Below are 20,225 nucleotides of genomic sequence, written 5' to 3'. Positions count from 1 at the left end.
AACAGAAGTCAATACTGAAGCCCTCCTTCTCTGTGATCGCATTGGCAGCCGAAGACTCCAGACTTGGAAAACTGCTTGACCCGTTACACCCTGTGGAAGAAGCTTGCTAGGGTGGACTCGGGTTTTTAGCACACATCTCTTCCACGTTTGCTTGTTTTTGTTGAATAAATAATAACAAGTTGAGGTTTTGAACACTTGAAGATAGGCGATATTCAGAATGTAGAAACCAAATATTAATGTAGTGTTTTGGCTCAAAACTGTAATTTTACAATGTGGGAATTTTTTTCATCCACAGAATGAATGTCCTCTAATTGAATATTGGATATTTCTACATCTTTCAGCATCTGGTTGTGCTACTGCAATGAAATATGACTTCTTCTTTTAAGGTCCTTTACATATTTTTACCAGGGGAGCTAATTAATTTAACCTGACACTGACTTCAGAGAAAACGATATATAATAATTCTCAGTGAAATTTGAGTTACGACCGTGGGTAGGTCACGCCAAAATGCTTTATTATTTCCTGTCAAATTAGAAGGTAAAAAAAAAAAAAATCTGTCTGCGGTATGAATTATTTTTGTCATAACTGTATTACGGCTGGAAGGTGATGAGTTGTTGCTTGGTTCTTGTTAAATGAGAATTTTCTGTTTAGTTTATAGAATGTTTCACTTCCTGATTTGTTGGATAGATTACAAGAATTCATAACTGGGTTTTTTTTGTCCCTTTCATTGTCTTTTTACAATGTGCAGATAACTTGTCCATATTAGCAGCTGATATATAAGAACTTTTTTTCTAAAGAATTTCTGAGTACAACTATAATGAATAAAAATTTGAATAAACCACATCATTTTAATTCATGTCTTTTTTAATGTTTAGTAAATAATTATAAACATGTCTAAAAATGTACTTAACCCACATGTCTTCCCTTGTGACATAATTGCACAATAACTACTTCAATCTTGGCGTATTACACAATTTCTTCATACAGTTTCATGCAAACCTATCGGGCTTCTTTTCCAAAAGCTCAGGAAGTGCTAAAGGTTAAGGTTAAACATGGGACTTGCTCGAAACAAAGAGTACACCTGCGCATGTTTGCTCGACCCACACGCACACCAGAGCCTCGCCGCAAGATGTGGAAGGCAGCAGGAATGAGGCCCCTGAATGGGGGAGCAGGAAAGGTGGGTGAGGAAGTGGTGATTTTCATCTACGTACTCCTACACAGAAGACAAATGTGGGTGGCAAATAGAAATGCAACATGTTCTCATTTTGGCAAATTTCATGCATATTGTTAGATTTTTGCCGTCGGGCGTAAGCTGCTGCAGTGCACATTGTCCTTGATTTTAGTAGAGCTTACTCAACCGCATTCTTTCTTTTATAGACACCGTGTAATCAAAATATTGCTATAATTTAGAAAAAAAATACGTACTATTATAATAATATTGCATGAAATGACAGTTAATTCATTCTGCACTTCGTCGAACTTCGAACACAGAAAACAAAGAGTTGTACCACATCTTTCCACTATTACTAATACTAGTGGTTTATCATTTGTGGTAATAAACTTTTGCATAAAGGAAACAAATACAATAGGAGGAAAATACACACATACATATATACAACTGGAGTTTAGACAATATAAACTCCAAAAATCCATAGAATTATCTCAAAGGCAGTATGAAATGCAGCCAAAATGAAACCATTAATGCTGAATCTGAACATAAAGTCCACCACCAAAGACTCGAGAGTCATTTTGCAGGAACATCCTCATCAGGTGAGAGAAAACGGGTCTTTTTATAACCCCTTATGCTTGGTTTTTCTCTGCGGTTTGGCTCAGGTGTTGCTGCTGCTATTCTCGGCTGTCTTGGAGGAGGCGGCGGAAGTATACAGATAATCCTTAAACAGGCTCATCACTCTCTTCTTGTACGTCTTTATGGCAAAGAAGTAAATGACAGGATCCAGGCAGCAGTTGATGTTCATTAACGAGACTGTAATCTGTGGATTTGATTGCAAAAATTGATTACAACAAAGAAGGAAAAATTAAAAAAAACAAACAAAAAACAAAAATAGAAGAACGTGTGACGTCAACAGAGAGTATGTCTCTTACCTGCAAGGACATCTTAAAGGCTGTGAGTTCCTCGCAAGTCGGCTGATGGCTGATCTTTCTGAACATGAACTGCATTATGTTGAGGTGGTATGGGCTGAAGCAGAGAACAAATGTGAGAAGGATGAGGAGGATGATCGTGTTGGCCCTGTGGTTTCGGCTCGTTCGGCCCGTCACAGAGTTCTTCTTGGCCGCATCCCGCAGTTTCAGATTGATCCGAGCGTAGCACGCCATTATGACCGTGAGCGGGCAGCAAAAAGAGAGGAAGCACGCCAGGATTAGGAGGTAAGGGGTGCAGCGAGAGCCCTCGAAGTTAAAGTACTCCATGCAGGTCCGCTTATCGCCCCTCACGTGCAGCATGCTGCGGAATAACAACGGGGAGACCTGCAGAGAGACGAGAAACCAGACCAGGCAGCAGACCCTGCGGACGACTTTTGTGCTGCGTAAGCACTGCAGGCGGTGAGGATGCACCATAGCTAGGTATCTGTCCAGGCTGATGCAGGTCATGAAGCCAATGCCTGTTGGAAATGGAGAGGATTGGCATCGGATTAAAAACAATCACTTGCAGAAGCAATTTCACAATCTACTCCCTTTAATTTGGTCATATAACTGTGCCACTTTAACATATAAATAAAGTAAACTCTTGTGTTATAAGGGTGTATGAAGCTTCATGTCACCTGCATATGTATTTGCAAAGAAGAGAAGTGTGGTGAGTCTGCAGAGGAGGTCACCGAAGGGCCAGTCAAAGTGACGGATGTAGTAGGTGATTCTACCCGGCAACGCCAGCGTGAAAAGAGCGTCAGACAGCGCGAGGTTCACCAAGTAGATCGACGTGGAGTTGAACTTCTGCTTCCTCTGGCAGATGACACAGAGCACCAGGCAGTTCCCACACACGCTGATGATAAAAACGACAGAGTAGAAAATAGGGAAGAGGACCACTGCGGCCCTCTGGTAGACGAAGACGTCACAGCTGCTGCCGTTCGGAGAGGCGTCAGTGGGACCCGAGGTAAAGTTCTCAGCAGCCATTTCAACCTGGACAAGAAAGAGAGAATCACATAGTTAATGGCGCGTCTTTTCATAGACAGAAGCAAATACACAAAAGTGCAATCCACCAATTGAGATCAAATCAACACACAATACTTACAAGGATCGGGAAAGCAGTGGAGGTACTTTACTGTCAGTGCTGCTGAGGCTTTGTGTTCAGCTTTTACTGTGAGCTGAGAGGCTTGAAGCACTTTATAACTGGGCCATATCTATGAGGTGTTCAAATCCCACCTCTTCTCTTCATCCAGTCTTTCAAGCTTTGTCACGTTACCTACAGAAGTTAGTTGCCTCAGTGCTACAGGCGGGGCACACCCCCACATATACCCACACACACAGATGTGAACTCAGTGGAAGTCCAACACATCGACTTAAAAAATGTTTTACAGAATGTCACATTCCCAACAGCTGCCAAAAAGGCACTCAGTACAAAAGGTGCGCACACGTCAAAAGGGGAATATGTTGACATTAACTTCACATGTTTATGTGTTTGTGTTGTTGCAAAAACCAGGCGTACCCCTGTGAGCCACGTTATAAGTACAATTGTTCCAGTTCAAGGACTTTTGCCTCATTGGTCATTCAAAGTGCAAATAGCAATACGAGCTAATAATAGTATTTTTTTTCTGTCTGCTTTGCACTTTCAGAAACAGTAGAAGCATGTTAAGGAACAGAGGTTTGACATTACTCTGTGTATGAGGAAGACTTAATGAGATGGAAAAGTTCAAAATAGAATCAGTTCTGTTTATCATATAAGGCAGCCATATTGAATATTTAGTTTGAGATTGGTCAGTCTATTTACCCAAGCCTCCTCCTTGAAGCTGCAGACCCCAGCCAGGATTTTTGCCTCAGAGCATCCTTCTGCTTCTCCAGTAGGAGGCGCTGCCACTCAGCTCCTCCAGACTAGTGACAGCAAATAGCAAGCACCTGTTGGAACTCATCAGAGGAATTACTTCTCAGTCCAAAGCTCCTAAGAACAATAGTAAACAGCATATTGGAGGAGGATTGTTGTGATGACGTTTTGAAGGGGGAGCATTAGAAATAGTGGGAGCTTCTTAAAGAGACAGAGAAATTTGATTCCAAGGGATCAAATTTCAAAGTCACATTTCTTTTAAGCTATGTTTGACACATGCAGCGTTTTTATTGGAACTGGTTTTAACATTGTTACTTAATTGTGGTATAAGATGGCATAGTGTTCATGAAACATACATAATACTGCCCTTTTAAATATTTAAATTGACAAAGGAAGATGATGGTTTTAACATAACTCAGGACACCACAAGTAAGCTGAGTATCAAAAACTGTACTGAGCTGTTGGTCTGGGATGCTGCTCTGAGGTTTTAGACATAAGTTCTCCATTTCACAATCTAACCTCTGAATGAACTTTCCTTGGATGCCTAATCCTGTTTTGAGTCATTTCTGTTTGTCTCCAGTCTCTTTGTCTGCTGAAATATGGACACCTTTTAGCTTTTTTCAGTTTTCCCTTGTTGACATCATGCTACTTGTTTGTTTCTAAAACCTTACCCTCAAACTGTCAAAAGTTGCTCTTATAAATGTACTTAAACCTTATGAATGTTCAGTTATGTTCTTCTGCTTTTGCATACTTTGCTTCTTGATTTTGTACTCGATGTTCACTCAATACTTATCTTCATAATTCAGATGCGTTTTTACAAGCCCAGCTAAAGAGTCTGCTGACACAATATGACAACTACAATAGAAATGTTTACATTACCTGCATGTGTATTTTCAGAAGACAGAAATGCGGTTACAGAGAAGGTCACACAGTGATTAAAGCCATGGATGTGGTGAGGAGCTCTGCTGAGAAGCACCAGTTTGATCAGATATCGGAGCGACAGTGCTTCCTCTGGCAAGTGACGGTTTCAGTCTCTGCTGTTCGTGTGGTGTATCTTTAGGATCCCCAAATATTTCCTCATGAACATGTTTTTTTTTTTTGTATCAGCATGACACCAAAAAGTGATAACGTTTCACTTTCTGGTTGTATTCCAGATGGCAGACATCAGACACATCTATGCAATTAGAACTTTTCATTGTATGAATGGATTTCACAATTAAATTTAACTTGCTTCGTATCCTCCTAAATATTCTCTTTGCATCATTTAAGGCTCGCATTGAAGTTTTTTTTCTAGAACATGTCAGTGCACGAGTCCTCAGTATAAATATAACAGTCATCCTATTTTGAATACATTGCGTGATGATGACTTTGAAGCTTCCAAGCATGAAAACACCATGGACCTGTGGAGTATGACGCTGGTTTGGTCATTGGTGCCATTTAAACAACAGATAAAATCGTGGCGATAGAACGTTATTGGGAACGTTTCAACTAACCAGTTTTAGGGTCGTAAATAAATAAAAAATATAATAAAATATAATAAAAATCACAATAAACCAAATTACTAAGTAGAAACTCCCACAATAAGACTAGTGGAGACCTCTGCAGTGAAGAACTGGAAAAGCACCATAAAGGAGGTGTATGCATTCTCTGCTGATCTCAACGGGTTTTCAAAAAAACAAGTCCACTTGTTCAACATAAAAATATCATATCCAGCAGTAAAAAGCAGTAGATGTATCACTGTGTTTTTTGGGGGAAGGGGTAACGGTTAGATGGAGAGATAGTGAGGTTTTATATTAAGTTCCTGTCACTGAGGTTTCTCAAGCTTGCGAGCTGTAGAGTTGGGTTGAACGCAGGCAGCTCCCTGGCGATGCTGGTGGAAGATACGAGAGGAAGCTGAAGCATTATCGGTGTCTGTACAAGAACTAAAACCGTCGTCGTTCTGTGATGTGTGGATGAGTCACCAACAGTCAGAGTCACATTTACAGAGACGTGCCAACCACCGGCACAACAATCAAAATGTGAAAATATGCTAAAGGTGAAAAAAGAGACACATTTTTTCACTTTCCCATTAAGTAGCTTTGACTTCTGAGAAGAATGATAGATGTAGAAATACAGTTGCGTAAGTTTGCTTCGTGTAAAAAAGTCAGGAAGCCGCAGTGCGGGGCCTCTCTTGGCAGCTGAATTGTGAACTTATTAAAAATACGGAGACGTTACAGGCAAATGACTTAAAATACAAGTCAAACTATGACTGAACAACAGAAAAGATAAGAAGTAACTCAAAATGCCACAACCGGAAAACTCCAGTTGTATCATGTTATTATTGTACATGCCGGAGGTACTTTCCTATGAAACCAAACAATTCTGGGTAATCTATTAAAACCGGATGATGCAAAGTTATTAAGTGTAAGACTGATTTTTCAATGCATCTGTGACAGCCAAAGACAGCCTTCTACTGTGCAAGGCGTCTCCAGACTTAATTCGCCTCATTTCAGGTCAAAGTTCATGGTTCAACACGAAGAAGAAAACGGGTCTTTCAAGACTGATTTAAAAGAATTTCTTCTTAACTTTAATAAATGGAGTCATCACTTGAAAAATGTATCTTGTACTTAACCTCAATCGAATATTAAAAACACACAAGTACGACAAAACAGCGAAAAAAAGCAAAACGTAAGGGGATAAAGTACTTTTCCACAAGGCTGCACTGTGACAAATCTTCTCCTACTTCACATGTGGCCTTTTTTTTCTGCCACTACTTCTACCTTTTCTCCTCACATTGGACCCGGTGCACTCTCTCCCCTGTCCTGCCAGCCAATAGTAGTTAGAATTACAGTAGAAGCCTTCGGTGCTGTATCTCATCGCGTGTCCTCGCTGAAAAACGTCATGCAAGTGTAATTTAAAAGGATGGCTGCTGGATCAGCAAAAGGTCACTAATTGTCACCAGTCAAATGCAGTTATAATACAGCTCACTTAGGTCACGGCTAAACACTCCATGCAGACAGTGTCACCCACAGGTTAGGAGCCTGCTGCACTTAAGGCCTGCATTTCATGCTCCATTAATTCTGTGCCTAGAGTTAAACATCTCATACCAAGTGAACGGTGCTGTGAAAAAAGGAAAGGACAGCCGTCTGTTGGGGCCCCACCAGGTGTCCCCAAGGGTCTCTCGGTGTTAAATGCTGCAGCGTCCAATGAAGACATGGAAAGAATGAGATAATTGTTGCTCCCCGTGTACGCTCTCCGCAGTTACAGGGGTAACTGTGAAAAAGTTATGCAACTGACTTCAGTTGGAAAAATCAGCCAGAATCTACGATTTCAATCCACCAGCGTAGAAAGCTGCTTCGAATAACTTTTGGGATTTCATTTTGTTTCCTGAGAAGTTGCCTCAGGAAGCGTGTCGTGAAGTGTTTTGGAGTTTTCCGGGTTGATGGCTGTGTGACATGAAAGGTCTTAGGAAATTGAAAGTGACGACCCAGCATGGAACACGCATGGAAGTCACTTCTCAGAAATGTGACCTTTTTCTGCATGTTAAGTCAGGGGTGGGCTTAAAAAAAAAAAGTGGAGGGGGAGGAGAAGGGTAGGGTAGAACAAACTGATTTGAAGAGAGTTATACAATAGTGAATGGTGCAGTTCAAGCCCATAGAAGGACAACCCCGGAAGGCATATCGCTTTAAAGGCACCCTCGTGTTGGAAGGGAGACCAGTGGTGTGTTGGTGAGCCAAACTGGGAATGACTTCTGGTGTCCACAACATGTGTGGAAAAGCCAGCGTGGTTCCACAAACCGGTGCCTAACCAGATCTGGAGTGTTTTTTTGCTGCCAAAATGAATTCTGTAAGAAATCCACCCAACACCATCCCCACCCCTCCTATCACCACATGTACACTCCAACTTTGGGGTCAGTTTATCACACTAACTTGGCTGCTCCTGTTAGCCAAGGCAGCTAGAAAATAAAATTAGTACTGAAGGAAATGAATTGATTCTCAGTGAAATTAGAATCTAATCAAAAATGTTGTTTATTTTAGTAATTCAATTCAAAATATGAAATGTCTATGTTTTTACAAGGATGTGTTTCTGTTAGATTTGATGATTAGGACTTCAACACATCAAAAAAAATAAAAATAAAATATAAAAAAAAGACCTGCTTTGGCAATGTGAAAACTGCATACTCTTCACAATAGGTCATTGCAAAAGAAAATGGCTGCTCTTATAATATGAGAGAAGAGAGCATTTAATAGAAGGAAAAAAGGGTGAGGCAAAACCTATTCAAGAGGTTTAGGAGACAGTTATTCAAGAATTATCCCACACAGATGTGACAAGGATATGATTTGCAACTGTGCCGTCACTTGTATTAAACCAGTCCTCAGCCAAAGAACATGTGAGGAACATCTCACCTATGCAGAGGGGGGGAAAAGGCTAAACTGCAGCTCAGTGGTTTCTGTCTATGATTTGAGTTCGTGACAGAAAGGCTGCAGAAAAGTTTGGTCCCCGAGGGCCAACATCAGCTGGGGTCATGGGGCTATTTTGGAGCACATCACGCTTCTGTCTTTTACAAATCCTTATGGAAATTCTGATTTTATTGTCCAACAGAGCCTTGCACCTGCCCGCCCTACTCGAGGTAGCAACAATACAGAAGAGGTGAAGAGTGCTGTTAAAGCAACGGGCTTTCTTCACTTCTCAGAAGCGCCACAGTCTGATCTCCATGCCATGTTGTATTGTTGTAGTAAATAATGCAAAAACTGGCCTGCATGAACTGCTCAGTACATGTAGTGTGCACACCGATATAGTTGTTTTCAGATTTTTGATAGATTTAGTTTTCCAAACTTTGGGGGTTTTAGAAAAATCTGTCAGGCATCAGAATAATTGTAATGATAAAAACAGCCGCTAGAGGGGGAGCGATCACTATAAATCAGAAAATAATTCAACGAGTGCAGAAGCCACATTTGAGCAAACCGCTCCAACACTTCGGTTCACTTTTATCCATCAGCTCCCACTCGTGGGTTTGTGTATTTGTCTGTTCAGTAAATGAGTTGCGTGCCTGCGTGCGTGTTTCAGTGTGACGTGTCCCCGCGCGCGCGCGCGGGTTTCTGCAAGACTGTTGGACATACCGCAGGGGACTCCTGCGTTGTCAGGGGACCTCATGTGGCTCTTGTCTGGTCTCATCATCACCACCCCGCCTCACCACCCCTACACATCAACCTCAGCAGCCGCCGCCGCCACCGCCGCCTGCCTTGCTCAGACCCCGTCTGCTGTTTCACCGCACTCGCGTGAATACTTCACGTTCCCACTTTGCTTCGTGTTCGTCACCCTAATCACTGATGAAGCTGTTTGCTGTTTTTCACCAAACACTTTCCGAGCCCCTTCCTGAGTCTTAGCTTCATCTTGGGTCGAGATGGAAAAAAAAAAAAAAGAGGAAGTTTGTGCTTTATAGTAACTTTATTTGCACAGCCTGTTTCTGCAGACCGCCTCCCCTCCCCCATCCTCCCACCCCAAAAGTGTCCATAATGCTTCCCAGTCCATCCTGAGTTAATCTTGATCTTGCATGTCATGGTGTTGACACCAGGGCTGGTGGCTAAAAACACACACCAGCCTTCTGTGGCTGGAGAGCTTTCAACCGCTCACAACTTCACACCCATGGGCATGCACAGAAAACCACATTTTGTAACTTCTCTAACATCAGCTCATCAGGTTTTCAACTCGAATTAGCGTTGGTGTTCGAAAACCGAAAAGTAGTTTGAGAATTTAGGACAGAGCTTTTGCATTTTTGGACAAAAACTCTCACAAAGCTTCTGAAATTTGAGGATCTGGCTTCTTCTTTTCTTTCTTTCTTTATTTTATTTTATTTTATTTTATTTTTTTGCTGTTTCACTTCTGCTTCCCAATAGAACTTATGGGAGAAACAATACAGAAGTTAGAGTTTTATAAAAGTCTGCTTGCTTCAACATAACAGGACACATAAAGTGCCATTTTTAAACATGCAAAGTTGACTAAAAGTGGACTAAAAATGTTGTGCATTCTAGAAGATTTCTTGCTTGTCAGTAGGTAGCATTAAGGATGAATCAGTTCGTCATGTTTATTGACCTTTCTGGTAAAGATATGAGAAACAAAGTTATTTTGCCATGCCATAAAATTATAACCGTTTCTTTACTTGAGCTTTTGAGTTTATTTTGTGTGTGCATTCGGTAACTTCCTCCTTTCAGGGCGTCGTGGCTAAAGCTAAATCCTTGACCAGCCTTCATTATCACAGTTGCAGTTGTTCTAAACCTTTTTTATTATTATTATTGTTGCTCTTATAGTAGATATGGTCAAGTTGAATGTCGTCTTTTATATATTTCTTGGGAAATCAACACATATCAGCCTTTTAAATGACATGCTCTCTCTCTGTTGTAAGACCATACAACAGAAAAAACAGGAAGCAATGTATAACTTTTTAAAACCTTCTGGACGCAGCAGGACAAAGCAGTAAAGCGTGATTTAGAAAGCACTCATTTTGTTAAGGATCGATGTGGATCCTGTGATTTAGTTAAAAAAAAAAAAATAAAAAAAAGAAAAAACAATTAATGCCCTGCTTGAGATTTTGTGTTCATTGAATGGATGTGCTTATATATCCAAGTTGAGTTATTTCCTTTTGTTGTTTTTTCAGTGTGATTGTGATAAAATTTGAATTTATTTGAAGGCCTTTTGCAGCTCTTTACCAGGTTGCTGTGTACATATCAGTCACCAAAGTAATGTCTTCAATAAATTACAAATTAAAATACAATACTAGCTTTCTTAGTAATAAAATAGCATTTCCTTATTGTCGTATGTATTATGTGACATGCGGTCTTAGTGAATGCAGGTCAGTGTAATCATGTTCAGCAGAGAGAATGCGTTCTAGAAAAATAACATACTTTGTGGTTTTTGCGGCCAAATAGTTTTTTTCTTTACTATTCATGTTCTCATAAGGATCACAGAGGCAGCTGAGCAGCACCATCTTCAGGATTTGCATCAGTATGATGCTTAAAGCCTTAAGTTTTCATTTAGTTACACTTCTGCCTTTCTTTTGATGAATATTTTTAACAGCTTTCATATAATGTGAACTTAATCTCAGCTCGGCCTGGGTTTCTGTTTGTACTTTTCTGCAAAGCTGACTTTGATTTGTAAAATCTAAATGTGCATTTAAAAAAAATGTAAAAACGCAACAAAACATATCGCCGTTCATATTTTCTACAAACCCCAAAAAGAAACGATATCTTTAAAAGCAGTCTTTAAAAATTTTTAACTCATTTACATAAGCCGTAGTGTAGTATCTGTTCCTCCTGCTGGTATTTGTTCCTCTTCATTGGGATTGCACCATCAGCAATTTCACCAAAGAAAACCCAGCAGTGGCCATGTTCTCAGTTTCCGAAGAAGAAAAAAAAAAAACATGAGGTTTTAGACCACAACGTGCTTTGGCAGTTTTTTTTTTTTTTAGCCATCTGAGGCAGTGCGCATATTTCGGATGTCATGTCTGCTGTTGAATTATTGTTTTATTTGCCGGGCAAGGACTAATTATTTCAACAGCTCTCTTCACTGGGGAGCAGACTGACAGTTGCCATCATCGGTTTGATCAGTCTGTTTAGTGCGCTGGGCCGGGGCTCATTTGATGTATATTAACAATAATTGGTGCCACCGTCACAATGATGTTTAGTAAACCTTTGTGTTAGTTTCCAGGAGGATGCCCAGGAGGAATTTTTCATAGCTGCTCCTCGGTCTGCAAAGACGCCTTCGGAGCCGGGGCAGATGGGAGAACTGCTGTCTTCTGCAGCAGACAAAATGATCTAATCATAACCTTAACAGAGAATACAGTCTCGCCTGCTTGTTTTATTCAACCAGACATTTTCTGTATCAGGTGAAAACATTGCGGCATTGTTTTTTATTTGTTTGTCTTTTTAATTTAGGACATTATTTTGAGTGATCATCAGTGTTCCCTTCATATGGTGGTGAAACAGGTACTCAAGAGTAATGAGAAGGTTGTTGAATAAAGTGCTGTTTTACAATGTTTTGAAAAGTATTGAGATTTATACAGCTATTACTTTCTTTTTTTTTTGCACCTAAGTGTTACAGATCATCAAGCACAGGAAAATAGAAAATGATCAAAAACTCCCCTGTGTGAAAATATCATTGAACAAGTCAACCCAATTTACTTCAAGAGCACATTGCTGACTCATCTAGGGTGTCACCAAAGAATCAAAAGCCATTAAAATGTCTTTGCATCTCTGCTAGAAGTCTATGAATTTCATTTTCATTCAATCTTGAATTTTATTTTTCCTTGCGTTTGATTTGTAGTAAACTCGTCCCCATTATCAGGCGTTTTCCCCTATGCAAATGACACAGGATCTCACCAGGTGACTGTGAACCCATTCAGGCATCGAACAGCTGCTTAGAACAAGTCAACGCGTGAATCTGCCATAACCTTCTTCAGCTGAACAGAAGCAAAACCGAACTTCACTGCTCATTGAAACAAAAGAGGAGCGATTTAGTCAGCACACTGCTTCATCTATCACAGCTGTCGAAACGAGTGATCAAACTTGAAATCGTGATGGACTCAGACCCGAACCATTCGGGACACATAAGGACAATTATAACATCGGCATTTTATCGCCTAAAGTACATTTCAAGAATTAAAGAAGTAATGTCCTCTGGATTAAGTCTGCTGTGCACCATCTGGAACAAACTTCCAGAAAACTGCAAAACTGCTCAAACACTGATTTCCTTTCAACCAAGGGGTGGGGGCAAGCCTAAAAACCCATTTGTGTAAAACTGCCTCTGATTAAAGACAATTGAAACACCCTGAAGTGAAGTCTGTTCTTCAACTTACTGCTCCACTGCTACCCAATTGTTTGTCGCTTTATATTTCTTCTAATCATGTAGAGCAGTGGTCCCCAACCCTGGTCCTCAGTGCTCACTGCCCTGCATGTTTTAGATGTTTCCCTGCTGCTGCACACCTGGATTAAATGAATAGGTGATTAACAGACTTATATAGCAATTGCAGGATTTTTCATTTGTGCTGTATCATTTAAGTTTCCTCAGCCTGCCTTATTTGTCACATCTATCCTGTTTTTTTTTTATGACAAGAGTTTCAACTCCAAAATTTGGAACCATTGCCATTGAGTTTGATTCTCTTGTTAGACCACAATTTGTTGAGTTTCTTTCCAATCTGGCAAGCATGGAGGTGGGCAGCGTCTCAACTTCCAGCATCTAGCAGCGACTCCAGCAGGTTTGTTCTTTTTTCTTTTTCCTTGAGTCTGCCAGATTCTACAAGTGAATGAGAGGCAGATGTGCGGTGACAGCACTACGCTCATTAGGCCGAATCAGTGTCACACTGTGACAAGTGGCCAACTTGAGGTTTCTCTCGTCAGTCAGTCGCTGCTTCACTCCGTTCAACCAACACCAGCTCAGATACTCCTACAGCTAATTTGACATCATTAACCACCACGGCTCTTCGCTTTTGTCCAAAACAGAAACTTTTAAGTGCTTAGGAGTCAGAAACATTGGCAAACCGATTCGGCTTGGAAACATCCCACATGCTTTTACTTTTCGTCGAGTTTTCCTGAATCTGAAACTCATTCCTGACTTTTACGTTTTGACCCCTCTTCCTGACGCTGAACATCCTCAATCCCAGCTGTGTGGTCAGCTTCAGCGCCTAAGGCCCAGCATCCCCAGGCTGAAGTTGTAATATCTATTTCAGTCCAGTGGAGACCAGACAGGTCGCTGCTGTGGCTCCAGAGAATTCCCTGTCCAACAATTACTGTTGGTTCCACCATGCTCATATGCTTTAGTATCCCCTGTGTCCAAACTGCTTAGTGTCTGATGGGTTGCTCTGAGCCATTAAGGCCAGTTTGCAATTATAGATGTGTGGCTGCTGGACACCAAAACAGATGTGCTTTGATCTATTTATGGTGGGGGAGTGGGGTGGCTGGGGTACGGCGGGGGCAGTTGGGTCATTACGGCTTACTTGCATGTGCGGGTCAAATCTTGCAGCTCTTGTCTTTCAGTTCGCTTGACATGCACTCGTGAATTATAATCAGCGAAAACGTTTGTGGTTTGTGTGGGCATAAAATGAAACACAAATGTGTGTCTGTTACCCACAAAAAACAACAACATGCAAATAACATGCAAGTGTTATATTAACACAAGTGAAAGGTTTGTGTTTTGTTTGTTTGCTTGCATTTTCTTTTTTTAAGAAATATTTGGAATTGCTTGATTGGATTTGTATTAAGCCCACTTTATTTTCATACCCTTTAATAAAATCCAGTGTAACTGCCTCAAAAACTCACCTACCTAGAGAAAAGCCTCCAACAGTGTGTAATCTGATCACACGAAGTGACCTCCTGAGGTGGTTTTTGAAATTGCTACTGCAAAACAAGAAGACTGCTCTCCGTGCTTTATGTGGGACCGAACTGCAATGTTTAGAATTGCTCTGTTTATTTAAGTGAGAGGTGGCAAAAGAAAAAGCTTGAACAGAGTATGGGAACTGCCGTTGTGTGGCCTATATGCAAAACGGCAGGTGTGGTGGGACACCAGCATCGCACATCATCATGACCCCACCATTTTCATTGCACAACATGGTGGTGGTAGTGTCATGCTGTGAGAAAGCTGGTAAGAGTTGATGGGAGCTAAATGCGGCACAATATCAGAACAAAAAGCAAACCTGTTAGAAACTCCAGAGGTTCACTTGCTATCATGACACAATAAAATGGTATATATCAAAGTGTATTCAAGTGCTAGAATGGCCCAGTCAAAGTTCAGAGCATGAATTAAAAAGAGATGCTTAAAGATGCTTTCACAGATGTCATGGATAACTTGTATAAATGCTCTCAACGCTTTCAGATTGTCATTTAAAAGTACACATTCGTGTGTTTTGTGCCTCCTGCCTCGATGCGGGAATCACAAGTGATGTGTTGAGGTGAGAACCGGTTGAATGGAAAGCCAAACAAACATTCTGTTGCATTCGATAAAACAGAATGAATTCGAGCCCCATCTGTTTCATCCTCCGAGCTCACCAAAGGGTAAAATAGTTAGTGTTGTGGCACATTCTTAACGCCCTGTCTGCTTCTTTTCCTTCTTTTGCAAATTAAAGTGCCCTGGGTGGTGAAAAATGGAAAACAAATGTTCTGTTGACAGCTTTCTTATGCCCAGGGTGTGTTAGTATTTATATCAGAAAGGTGACAACACATCCTGGTTTTACAGGCTGACCACTGCTGTGGGGGAGAAGGAAGAGGGACCGAGGGAAGGGGACGAGGGGGGAGGTGAGGTTATCCGCCAGCTCATTTTGGTAATTAGGCCTTGATAAGCCTGTGACAAATTTGCTTACAACTGAGGCTGCTGTGACTTGAAATGCCTTCTTATTTAAAAGGGATTTTAGTATTACTGATGGAAGTAAGACATCGATAAATGAAACCTGCTGATTACAAGTTGTGTTCATGGTTGAACCTCAGTGCAACCTGGACTGCTACTGTAGAACAAATTAGTTTGTAGCTGGAAGTATGTTTGAAGTCGCGGAGTGCAGGTTGTTCAGCTCCAACTTTTGGAGTTGGAGCTGAACAACCTGGATAGTCAATGCTTTGTGCTTTACTTTAAGAGACTGATGACACTGTAAAGTTGCATGCCATTATTTGCTCTCTAACACAGGCTTGAGGCACAAGGCATTTTCTCAACACTGTTCACTAATGACTGTGATGCAACACATGTGGATATCATCCTGGAATATTAAAATCCATATAAGGTGCCTCACTCATGACTGGTGAAACCATGCAGATGTGGAAAATAGTCAACCGTTTCATTAGTAACAAGGCTAAGTCAACTTTTGAGCGTGAGAAAATGTAGAACACATCGACAGCGAATTGAAAACAGAGAAGTTTGTGGACGTTTGAGAGGAAGTTTGCAGGCATTTGCACATGAGTGCATCAGAGAGAATGTCTTGCTTATTTTACACATTAACAAATAGAAGTGTGGGGAACAAAAAAAAACTTAAGCAATTTTTTTTGGGGGGAATTACTATTTTCCTGAAAATATAAACAAGCAATGCTTAGCCTGGTGGGGGGAGGGTAGTAAAGCATGGCGGGCTGCCAGGCTTATAATACCGGAAACCTGGTATGTATATATATAGATTTTTATAACTTGCTCCATAAACTCAGCATGTCCAACCAAAAATCCACCATCGCTACCTGAAATTAACATTTAAGTTAGATTATTCTCAGAAATCAGTCGAATTAAGCATGTGCTTTCTACCAACCGCATACTTTTGCATAAAAGTGTCACCTTACAAACAAGTTTCATGACAATGACACTCTACCCTTCACGGCTCTGTGATTTACCGCTCAGCGTGCTATAGAACCTCATCCAGTGCACTATCACAGGCAGAGAGCACAGGGGGAGCCCATCACTGACGTTGTACTATAAGCACGTTTGTCCTGAGGTGAACTGTGTGTACACAGCTTTAGGTCTCCTCTGATGTAGGTGTTTCTCACTGCAGCAGTGCTATGATGCAAGGCCACCATCCCACTGCGCTAAGTGTCAGTGGACTAAGAGTGCCATGAGGACATTCCTATACAAGCTCCCATCCCGGAGCCTACAGATTGCACAGCTGTTGTGACGTTTCTCTTCCTTATTTGTTTTGGTTCCGAAGTGGCTTTGCTTAAAATTTTTTTTAAAAATTAAAAAGCATCTTCTACTTACAGACCACCAAAGGAAAGGCATTTATTTATTGCCAAATTACACGAGCACAATGAAATATGAAAAATCAATCACCAATAAAATAGCCAGGAAGTTAATTTTCAGAATTCTGGCTCACTCTGCTCATTAATTTAGTTAAATGAAGTGAGAGATGAAGAATCAGAGTGAACCAAGCAGGGGGAAAAAAAGAAAAAAATAGAAAAAAAACTTTAAAGCGTTTCCTGTGATTTGACTAGCATGCAAAGATGTCTCAATGCATGTTTTCTCCTCATCTTTTTTTGGCTTATTCTACATTAATATTTTATGTCATCACATTTTTCTCATCTTTGTTGGGTAAACTTTAAAAAAGAAGTCCTTTGTTGCGCTGCCCTTTTCCTCTCTGCCTGTTTTGATTGTTGTGTCAGTAACTTGGCGGTGGACTGGGTCAAGGGCCGCAGTCTGATCTCGTCCACCAGCTTTGGGCCGTGAAGGCTAATGCCTACTGACACTCTCAGCTCCATCAGTCCTGGCAGCATCATTTTAGTAATGCAGAAGTCATCAGGGCCTGGGATTGCGTGAGGGCTTTGAACTGGAAACCCAAACAGCCTTAACTCCATAGAAATCATGTTGATGAATACAAAAATTAATGAATGGATTAGGATGATGCTCTGTCTCACACAGTACAGTTAAAAAAAAAAAAAAACATTAGAAAAGAAATCTGGTGAGGAAAATAAGTATAACATTTTAGAAAGAGAAAAAAAATTATAACTGTAAATTCCAATTCAAAGGCCAAAGTTTAATCTGGATCACTGGGCCTCTTTAGCTGGTGTGCTGGTCTTTTCCAACAGCACTCTGCTTCTTTTATGGGCACTCGACTGAATTGTTGCTTAACCCGCTCAGTGACCCTGCCACATGCTATCTGCACCCTTCTACGCCCGATGCACCACTACACTATTCGCCTCATGGGCAAAGGTTTTGCTGTGCATCAGCCACAGTAGCACACTCACGAAGGGAAAATCCATGGATCTCGTGTGAGGGCAGAGGATAAGGAAAAAAAAAAAAAAAAAAGTCAGCACCATTGCTTACTCATCTGTTAAAAACAGAGTGATCTGCAAAGTTTGTACGAGAGGGTTTTTGACGGTGCCCTGCTGCTTTGTCAGTGCAGCACATGCTGCAGGCACTGGCATCCCCTATTGCCTTCCAGGTCATTGGCCAGGCTCAGCGGGGGGTGGGCTTCTAGCCCCGTGAATCGTCCCTGATTCACAGCTGGATCTGTAACAAGGTATCATAGCAAATGAGTCGGTAAAACATCACTGGTCTGAAGAGCATGAAAAATTGTCATGATATCATTTGTAATTCCTGATTTAGGCCGCCGTTAGAGGAGAGAGACAGAAAATGAGGAGGAAAAAGCAGAGTAATGAAGGATTTATATATATATATATATATATATATATATATATATATATATATATATATATATATATATATATATATATATATATATATATAAATCCTTCATTACTCTGCTTTATATATATATATATATATATATATATATATATATATATATATATATATATATATTATATATATATATATATATATATATATATATATATATATATATATAAATCCTTCATTACTCTGCTTTTTCCTCCTCATTTTCTGTCTCTCTCCTCTAACGGCGGCCTAAATCAGGAATTACAAATGATATCATGACAATTTTTCATGCTCTTCAGACCAGTGATGTTTTACCGACTCATTTGCTATGATACCTTGTTATATATATATATATATATATATATATATATTCCTCTTTGCCAACTACACCAGTCTATGCTTCCCACTGCCTCGATCCTACACTCTCACCGCAACTGATGCCTGAGAGGGGAAGCCATAGAGGGAGGTGGGTTTAAACTAATGTAAGGAGGCAATAATTAAACGTCACGTGATTCTCAGCCAAGTGGCTCATAGGTGCTGCCCTCTTAACATGAGATCTTTATGACACACTGTCCAATTCTTGAATGTGGTCTTTGCTCCTCACAGCTCGTGACACCTGAGCGGTCGCGATGTGTCGAACCGGGTTCACGCTCGTGTGCTGCCGTGACGATGGTGATGTTTGGAAAGGTTGTCTGGGGTAAATTAGGAGGAGTTTGCCACATGTTTGCATGTCTTGGAAGTATGGCTGCCACTGTTGGTGCAAAAGTAGGTGTGATATTTTTGCACATTTTTTCCTGCTTTCATCATTATAGACTTAAAATGGTCAAAATAAAACACTATGCTATTAATTCTTATAGCATTACAAGAAAATAAGTTATTGCATATATATGTATTTATATAAACATATATATCACTGTCATACTTTTCCACTGGATTCCTACAATGGCTTTAAAAAGGAATTGCTTCTCTTTATTTATTTATTTATTTTTTTGCATTTTCCCTTGTCAAAAAATTTATAATAGTTCATTTTTAATAAGTAATGATCTGACGTGTGGTATGCATTAGTATTCAGACCCCTTTATTCTGACACCTGTGCATAAAAATGGAAGCCGACTGACTCTAGAGGTCAATGAATAGTAAATGTGCTATTTATTATTTACTATTTACTTTCTCATTTCTCATTGTACATACAGCTGATCACTGAAAGCCTCTGGTTTCTTTCTTAGTGAACTTTGGTGAACAAAAAGCATCACAAAGACCAAGAAAATAGTAAAGAAGCATAAAGGTGTATATCTTAACCTTTGAATAGCTCCATCTTAAACAACCTGTTCTCACCACAAAGCATGGAGGTGGCAGCATTATTCTGTGGGGAAGCATTTCTTTAGGAGGGGCATGAAAGTTGGTGAAAGGTGAAGAAGGGAAGGTGGGTGACTAAAATCAGAAAAGTGTTGGATAAAAATCTGAGGCTTCAAAAGACTGGAGTGGAAGTTCACTTTTCTGAACAAAAGTTCTAAATATATAGCCTGAGCTTGATAGAATGGTTTGGATTAAACCATAGTTAAATGTTACAAAGATCTCACTTTGTGATGGTCTGTCCTTGTCTACCTGGACAAAGTATCACAAAGTGCTTTGTCCACACTACTTCAAGTTTCAGGTAGTGTAACAAATTGTGAAAACTTTCAAGTAGTATTCATACGTGTCCAAGAAATTGCAGAATTGCAGATCGAACTAAATATTAAAAAAAATATATGCATATATAAAAATTATAATTACATTATACCTACAATTGTTTTTTGCAATGTCACCAAAATATCAAAGTGTATGATGCAATAAATCTAGTCCTATGATCTCTAATCTTTTCATGTTCAGAGTACAGTTTACTGTGAGGCTATACGAGGGTTTGATGGAGGCGAAGAATGGACAAACATCGGCTCCCTCTAAAACCACAATGGAGACCTTGGATCTAAATGTCATGGTTTCATAACGGATACACTGACATTTGTCTGATGGGATTTAGCCATGGGTTAATACAGCCATTGCTGGCACACTGCATTGATGTCCATCTCACTTGGGCTGTGAAGTCTATCTCACTATTTATTTTTTTTTTTTTGTGGTGCCCTCACAGAGG

The 20,225-nt window shown here is 40.3% G+C and overlaps 1 protein-coding gene across 2 annotated transcripts; it reads right to left on the bottom strand.

Annotated features, from left to right (window-relative positions):
* Positions 1-898: 898 nt before the first annotated feature.
* On the bottom strand, positions 899-3,701 carry si:ch211-184m13.4 (uncharacterized protein LOC798560 homolog). Of its 2 annotated transcripts, XM_055031817.1 has the most exons (4): positions 3,245-3,701; positions 2,778-3,132; positions 2,104-2,618; positions 899-1,991 (listed from the first exon to the last, which is right to left on the bottom strand). In XM_055031817.1, the coding sequence occupies exons 2-4, from the start codon at positions 3,124-3,126 to the stop codon at positions 1,830-1,832; spliced, it is 1,026 nt and encodes a 341-aa protein (XP_054887792.1). In that variant the 5' UTR covers positions 3,127-3,132; positions 3,245-3,701; the 3' UTR covers positions 899-1,829. The 2 variants fall into 2 exon arrangements, with proteins under 2 accessions (XP_054887792.1, XP_054887793.1); XM_055031818.1 differs by having other exon boundaries at positions 2,778-3,701.
* Positions 3,702-20,225: the final 16,524 nt, after the last annotated feature.

Source organism: Poeciliopsis prolifica, unplaced genomic scaffold, assembly GCF_027474105.1.
Source record: "Poeciliopsis prolifica strain line A6 unplaced genomic scaffold, Auburn_PproV2 SCAFFOLD007, whole genome shotgun sequence".
In the NCBI taxonomy this organism is placed as follows: Eukaryota; Metazoa; Chordata; class Actinopteri; order Cyprinodontiformes; family Poeciliidae; genus Poeciliopsis; species Poeciliopsis prolifica.
This window is presented reverse-complemented; position numbering and strand designations above follow the sequence as displayed.

Coding starts and splice junctions, on each gene's coding strand:
- si:ch211-184m13.4 (XM_055031818.1), bottom strand. CDS start 3,126: ATGGCTGCTGAGAACTTTACCTCGGGTCCCACTGACGCCTCTCCGAAC. Junction 2,619..2,777: donor CTTTGCAAATACATATGCAG/GTGACATGAAGC, acceptor CATTTCCAACAG/GCATTGGCTTCATGACCTGC. Junction 1,992..2,103: donor CCTTTAAGATGTCCTTGCAG/GTAAGAGACATA, acceptor TCAAATCCACAG/ATTACAGTCTCGTTAATGAA.